The sequence below is a fragment of the Carettochelys insculpta genome, chromosome 9 (assembly GCF_033958435.1).
Source record: "Carettochelys insculpta isolate YL-2023 chromosome 9, ASM3395843v1, whole genome shotgun sequence".
Classification (NCBI taxonomy): domain Eukaryota; kingdom Metazoa; phylum Chordata; order Testudines; family Carettochelyidae; genus Carettochelys; species Carettochelys insculpta.
In genome coordinates this window covers 56,764,075-56,771,270 of record NC_134145.1, presented here as the reverse complement: position 1 = coordinate 56,771,270, position 7,196 = coordinate 56,764,075, and the positions used below count along the sequence as shown (strand labels likewise).

At 53.8% G+C, this 7,196-nt stretch overlaps 1 protein-coding gene across 1 annotated transcript in view; it reads right to left on the bottom strand.

Annotated features, from left to right (window-relative positions):
- Positions 1 to 746: 746 nt before the first annotated feature.
- NMNAT2 (nicotinamide nucleotide adenylyltransferase 2) overlaps positions 747 to 7,196 on the bottom strand; it is an 81,015-nt gene continuing 74,565 nt past the window's right edge. Inside the window, exons 7-11 of the mRNA XM_075003110.1 lie at positions 6,778 to 6,822; positions 5,340 to 5,416; positions 2,561 to 2,662; positions 2,096 to 2,163; positions 747 to 1,231 (exon numbers count right to left, since the gene is read on the bottom strand). Of these exons, the coding sequence (XP_074859211.1) occupies positions 1,129 to 1,231; positions 2,096 to 2,163; positions 2,561 to 2,662; positions 5,340 to 5,416; positions 6,778 to 6,822 (395 nt within the window). The 3' untranslated portion in view covers positions 747 to 1,128. The remainder of the gene's footprint in view (positions 1,232 to 2,095; positions 2,164 to 2,560; positions 2,663 to 5,339; positions 5,417 to 6,777; positions 6,823 to 7,196) is intronic.

Genomic DNA, 7,196 nt, shown 5'->3' with positions numbered 1-7,196 from the left:
GGCAGGAATGGCGCCTGTACTAGCCGGTTAGGAAGATGGGAGGTGCCTGCAAGCGGAGCCCAAGGAGGGGGTAGGAAGGAAGCAGCTTGTGCTTACAGATCAAGCAAGAGCCCTGTGTGAACCCACCTCCAGCTGTGTAAGGCAAGGGCTTGCTCAGGGTTAGCTACGAGCTCCTCCTCCTCCTCCGTGCTGAGTTCACCAGCCCCTGTTGGAACCCCTGCAGAAGCCCTCGTTCCAGGTTACACAGCAGGACACACTGCCTGCCTGCTGCTCAGAAAGCCCTGTGCTGAATGGTGATAAGCATCAGTTCGCATTTTATCCCCATCTCCCCCACAGCATCCCCTGGGAAAATGCTCGCGGAGGAGCTCTGGAGGCTACAGCACCTAAGGAATAGGAGAGCCACTCCAGGCTCTGTGCCAGGTACCCTCAAGCACAGCAGGCCCACTTCCAGGACAGCCTGGACTGACCAGGGTTATGGCGAGAGAAGCCTTCCCTTCCAGCAGATGATGAGCTACAGCAAAGCCAACTGCTGGCAGGCTGAGGCGTGCTCTTCCCACCCCCTACCTGCGGAGGCGGAGCTCCAGAAATTCACAATGCCTTTCCTGACTTCAAGCTAAACTGTCCCACGGCAGAACAGAGCCCCTGGGCACCGAGCCAGCTGGGTTAGGGTCTCCATTGCCCAGCACGGACATCATGCAACATGTCATGAGGCCAAGGGGCTCACACGAAAACTATTAAGAAAAAGATCCACCATGTTTTATTTAGCTTAAGTGCCATACGATGGGAAAAGAACAAGCCCCTGTTCCTGGAGCACGCTGGGAAGGTGAACACCAGAGCCACCTCCCTAAAGCATGCTGGGTACAGCTCTATTGACAGTACCCCCCCGCCCTTCCGCCACGTACGAAGGGGAAGGGTTTCTCCGAAGCAGACTGCTGAGCTGGGTACCAGTGGGGCATGCCACAGCTCTCTGGAGATTCCTGCACTATGGAGCGCGAGAGTCAGTGAGTGAGACAGGCGGGCGCGCCGGAGGCTGTGATAGAGAGAGAGACACACACACAGAGCGGGAGTGTGATGGAGAGCTGGAGGGAAACGGAGCGGCTGCCTTGCTGCGGTGTGGAGCCTCAGGCTTTAACCAGAGGCGTTGATGTACAGCTGGCTCTTGAGGATGTAGTCAATGACGGGCTGAGACAGGTAATCCACAACGTGGCCATCCCCGTGCTGCAAGGCCAGTCTGTGGGGCGAGAGAGCAGAGGGAGTTACCTGCCCCAGCGTAGGATGTGGACCCAGCGTGGTGTGGTAGGGGTGGGGGGGAACCTGTTTGCACTTCCTCAGCAGGAAGCCCCAGTTTGCCTAGGTTAGGGCAGCTGTCAGGATTATTAGTACCCTGGGCAATGTGTGTGGGGGAGGCTCCATGGTCCCAGAAGGGGTGGGACCTTGGGTGGAAGGGGCGGGGCTGGGACAGCCAGTCCATAGCACTGCCCGGAACAGACAGAGCCCCTGCCTGTCAGCCCTCCGAGCCAGCTGGAGTGTGCCGCCTGGCACGCCCTCAGCTATGCTAAAGGGGCTGGGGCTGCTCCAGCAGCAACCACAGCCCTGGGCCCTTCGGAATCACCAGGCCCTGGGGAATCTCTCCTTTTCATACCCCCTCCTCCCCATCGGCGTGCCTGGCTAGGGTTCAACTCGCATTCCACAGGAGCTGGTCAACAATCGGTGTCCCCTGTAAGCTGCACACTGGGGTGGCCATCCAGGAGAGATTCAGGGGCCACCCAGCTGACTAGAGAGTGCACCCAGCCAGCAGCATGCGTCTACTGGTAGTGCACATCCGTATATGCCTCAGTGCACACAACAAAATTTATTCTGCCCACGGGTGGAAAAAAATCAGAGGGCAGCCAGGTCACAGTGTACCGTTATGAGGGTTACTGTCGCTCACAGGCAGGCACATGCTGCTCAGATGCTATGGAGATGGGGCCATGTAAGTACCTACATAAATGGTCGTGGTGATCTGTGTGGCTTTGTGGGAAATCCCTGGAACCCCACCGGGCGGGAGAGGAAGTGCCTGGCAGCGGGTACTAAGCGCTGGGCTCGAGTCACGCACCTGCTTTTAGTGGAACTGACGACAGACATTGGGTGGTTCATGTCGTCCTTCACAACCAGGATGTTGTTCTGCAGGAAACACAGGCAGAGCAAGTGAACGTTACTGACCTCAGCCCGCTGCTCCTCATGGCTTGTGCACCCAGCGTGTCCTGCCTGGTGATGTGGACAGCTGGGTCCTTGCTTGGTGCCAATGTGAGAGCTTCTGTGGTCTCCAGCCCAGGCACAGAGGTCTGAAATGAGGCCTATGAGCCCTGAGGACACACTGGCCTCACACAAGTCACGTGCTCAGGATTGAATATCTCCAAAGGGGAATCACTGCACGGCAGCTCATCCTGCCCATTGGCTGCTCACCTCCCCAGTGGCTCCATGGCACAGTAAGAAACCTGGGGGGAAAGCAAAGCCAGGCCGAGCGGGCCCAGTCCCTGCCAGGGTACAGGGAATGCCTGTGTTGCGCACAGTCACTTACTTTGTACTTGCGGAGTATTGAGGAATGGTTCAAGATCCGGTCTGTGTCTGTGCCGTCCCGGGGCACCACCACGATCCCAAAGTCCCCGACAATCACCTCCATCTGGGAGCAGGAGCAAGAGAGAGTCAGAACCTTCCCGCCACCCACACCGGGGTGATGCTGGCCCAAGGGCATCCTGGGCCCCTGACTCAGAAGACAGAGATACCAAAACATTGTGACGTGTTGATGGAACTGAGTCTTAACTGACCCTCTTTCTGCCAACTTCCTGGCACGTCTTTGCCAGAAAGGTCATTAAGGAGGCTAATTGGCATCTTTGCAGGGGGTGTCTACATGGCCAGTTGGAGGTGTAAATTCTAGCACAAGGACCCACACTAAGGTCACGGCTACATTACCTGGAAGATGGACCTGCTCAGATGACCTTCAAAATTTTTCTTCCCCCCTCAGAATTAACCATAAGTAGCTGCAGTCCCCAGCTGTCCCTGTTGCTCATCATCCAGAGGGAGTGGAGAAAAACGTGATGGGCAAAGGAAAGTTTCTGCCTCCAACCAGAAATACAAGCTCAGTGGGTTCTGTGAGTCAGAAGCAGGCTGCCTTTCTCGCTTGCTTGGCTGAGGCTATGTCTACACTACGAGATAAATTCAAGTGTCTTAATATCGATTTTGTACCGATGGATTTTATAAAGTCAAATTTGACTACACTCACCTCCCCATGTGCTCCTCACAAAGTCGACTTACTGCTGCCACACTCAATCGGCAAACATCGACTGTTGCAGCAGTGCATTGTGGGAACCTATGCCACAGTTCCCTCACCCCTGTAGCATTCTGGGTATTTTCGCTGGTATTTGACATCATCTTTGCACATTGCATTGCCCTCATCTCTCTCCAGTGGTAAGCAAATGTCCATTTTTCCAGGCAGAAGGAAGGAAAAGTAAGGAATCCACAAAAAGCGCCAAATTGATAGGCATCTCTTTCTTCCATCACTGAATTGCTTTTTAAAACTGTAGCTGTAACTGAATCATAAAGGCTTTTATAAAAATCAGCAGGTGTGTGTCTTCTCAACTGGTCCTCCACTGACTGTTACCCCCCCCCTTGATTGCATCTGAGCCCTGAAAACAGCACAGGGACAATGAAAAGCAGGCAGGAAGAGTAGCTAGAAAACATTTGGAAAAAAAGGGAGTTGCTGAGGGGGAGGGTTTTTGGGTTCCCAGTTTACTATACAGCTGCTATGCACAGTCTGTGTTCTCAGCTGGCCCTCCAGCCACTCTTCCCTGCATGGAGCGGTCCAAAGTTAGAAGAAAGGGAACAGAAAAGGCAAGGAAAAAAGATTTTGGCTTGTCTCTTCACTACACAGACATTGCCCACAGGGGGGATGGGGTTCATCAAATTTCATTACCATTATGGGGCAGCTTGGTGTTGGGAGGTTGAATGGCCAGTTGATATGGGCCCCAAAAATCTTCTTGGCTTTGGGGTGCAGGGTCTGTGGCTTGAGGGCCACTTGAACCTTCCCTCCGGGTGCCTGCAAGCCCCGGCAATTCCTAGCCACCATGGAAGACTTCCCCCAGCTCCAGCAACACCCCAAAAATGTTAGCTAGCCCCCTGGTCCTGGTTGGAGTGGAGGGTGGAAGGGTTTCAGTGGGGGGGGCAGTTGAAGGAGTCCCCTCAGATGGCTGCCAACCCCTGAACATCTTAGCTGCTGGGGTAGACTTCACCCCGGTGGCAGAAGGCCCTGAAAAGCTTAGCCACCGGGGGAGACTTCCAGCCGGTGGCAGAAAGGCCTCAAAAATATTTTTGGTAGGGGGCCAGTTGAAGCTGTCCCCCCAGACAGCTGCAAGCCCCTGAATATCTTTCCTGCCCTTGGAGCTCCAACTGCGCAAGCCAGGACATGGTGCTGTCTGGCAGCACGGTCACCAGCGAACGGCTGGCACGTCCTTTTATTGGGTCGGGGGGCTACCCACGTGATTTGGTTGAGCGTGGGAAAGAGCCTGACTGCGTGGCGCCTGGGGAGGGAGAGGGGCGTTTGCGCACGAATGTAAATTGCTGAGAAGTTTCTCGGCCTCTTATGCAAACAGCCTTGCCGCCACATGGCGCGGCAGGGCAGCAGCTGGCACCAGGCAGTGCAGAAAAAAATACCAAGTGTAGCGACAGAGCCACGAACTCTGGGCTGGGGCTATTTGTAATGGGGAGATGTGCTAATAGCAAAGAAAGAAAGACGTTTCTCATCAGCGTCTCTCACAAGCATGATCCCACAGACATGGGCTTCCTGGTCCCAAAATGCAATTCACAGTCTTCCTGTGACCTAATTCCTGTGCACCGGGAGTGCAGCGGCCAGAGCAGAGCTCTGTGGGACATTGTGGGTTACATGAGACACTTCTGGAGGTTAATAAACTGGATTTTAAGACGTCGTGCTGCAAATTTTTAAATTCATACTTGACGTTACACCCAGCTGGTTCCGACGATATTATGATATCGATATTAGTGTGCCCTAAATCGAGCTAATGGTATTTACAGTGGAACAGTCACGTGGTAATAGCAAGCGAATGGCCTTAAATTCGAATTTATCTCCTAGTGCAGACGTAGCCTGAGTGTGTGAAATGGGAGGGGCTGCAGGAGGGAATGGGAGATGGAGAGAGAGGGTTCAAGGTCTCCCATGGGAGTTCACTCAGCTGTTTCCTGGGCATGTTAGGCTCCACGTAAGGTCACCGGGGGAGAGAGCCAAAGAGGTGAGAAGAATGAAGGGAGAGAAGGAAACATGCCCTACACAGCAGTAGCTGGCTACTCACGTCAGCCTCATTCCAGAGGCCTGGGATACAGAAAGACTCCAGCAGGTCGCTGCCACAAAGCAATAAGATACGAAGCTCTGAAGAAAGGGAGCAGAGAATGGAGACGGTTATAAACCTGACATGGCTGAGCCAATAACCCCCGTACTGGGCTGAGGGAGAGGCTCTTTCCCTAAGACTCGCAATATTGGGTCTGATGCTTTGTGTCCATTCAAGTCCTTATCACGCTGTCTGCAATAAGGGTGGTATTAGCTGCAATGCAGTGCCCTGGCCAAGCCATCTGCCTAGCTTAAACACCCTGCTAATTTCAAACAGCAGTTCATTTCCTCTCCTACGTGGTGAGGCAGTATTGCTGTGGGTGGTTAAACAGCTGCTGCATTCCACCCCAGAGATGGCTGCATTTCTGCATGTCTGCACCTGCTGTGTAAAGTAGCTCCCAGGGAAAGAACTGCTTCCTGCATGTGTAGCTGTAGAGAGTGCTTTGGATTTTTTAAAAAGGCAGATGCTCTCTTAGCTCTCAGTTAGATATTACAAAGACCTGGGCAATTCAGGGTCTCTCACAGGGGCGTCCCACTGCTTCCCAGCACATTTGTCACTGTCCCTCAGGATTTGCTCAGTGCAGGACGTACCTGCGTACTTCTAAATCTTCCCTTTAGCATCCCCTGCTTGGAACAGTAGCCCTTAAGCATTTGCCTCTGAGACGGGTCCAACAATGCTATCTATTGACCCTCGGAGCCTAGGACATTTAAAGGCACAACCTGCAGGTGTTCAGTATTAGAGCTGAGTGTTGTCTCAGATTTCTTTGCCTGCATCACCACGTTAGACCACCAGAGGGAAGCAGCCACATTGCTTAAATTGCCAAAGCAAAGGAACTTTTCCCCCCCCTGTTTTAGCCACCTACAGCTGGGCATAAATCAGAACTTTCCCCTGCTCTGGAACTGGGCAAACACGTAAAGAGATGCACAGAAGGCGTCAGGGAGCATCTCTGGCCTGATCTATCCAGGCTACATCTGAGGGTTGAAGCCGCTAGCAGTGAAGGGGTGGGTGGGCAGCTGGGAACCATAAACAACAAAATGAGCAGGACACTTCCTGCCAGGGTTCTGCTAGTGCCTGCTTGTGACGCGCAGGGAGGCTTCCAAGGATGTGAAGGGTTTTTTTTATATTAGGACATGCAACAAAATGGACCACTGTGTTAAAGGGATATTGACGGGAACTCCCTAGGCACATCCACCCTCGGCCTGCAGGAGGGCATCCAATGGGAGCGATGACCCAGTCCTCTAATGCAGCATCTGCTTTGTGCTTGGTTACCAGAACAGAGTGTTTATCTCCACCCGCCCCCATGAGGCCCCCCTGACCTACCACGCGCTGGGTCAGCCTGGGGAGAGTTAGCCAGGCGTTGCAGGGCCCAGGCCTTCCCGAGAGCGGAACAGCGCGTACTCACCAATCTCCTCATATCTCATCACGGTTCCCAAATTCGCATTCTCATCTGGAGAGAGAAGAGCCAGAGTCCGAGCTTGGAGTGTGCCCGGGAGGGGAGATGGCACCTTTAGTGTTAATAGCCCTGCTCTGCTGGCGCATACCTAGCACCGCCAGGCTGAGTCCTCCGAGGGGCCCGCTCCTGCCCTCTTATATGATTTCTGGCTGAGCCCTAAGGCCGTAGCTGCCAAGGGGATGTGGGTGATTCCCCATCACACTGAGCCTTTTGAGTAAGACTGGGTGTCTTTCTAGAAGATCTTCTCCCGCTCAGCGAGGGAATTACTGGGCAAGGTTCTGGGCTGGCTTTGGGCAAGAGGTCAGGCCAGATGACCACAAAGAGATCATCCGGCCTTATAATCTCTGGTGCGACACTATTTAGTTCTC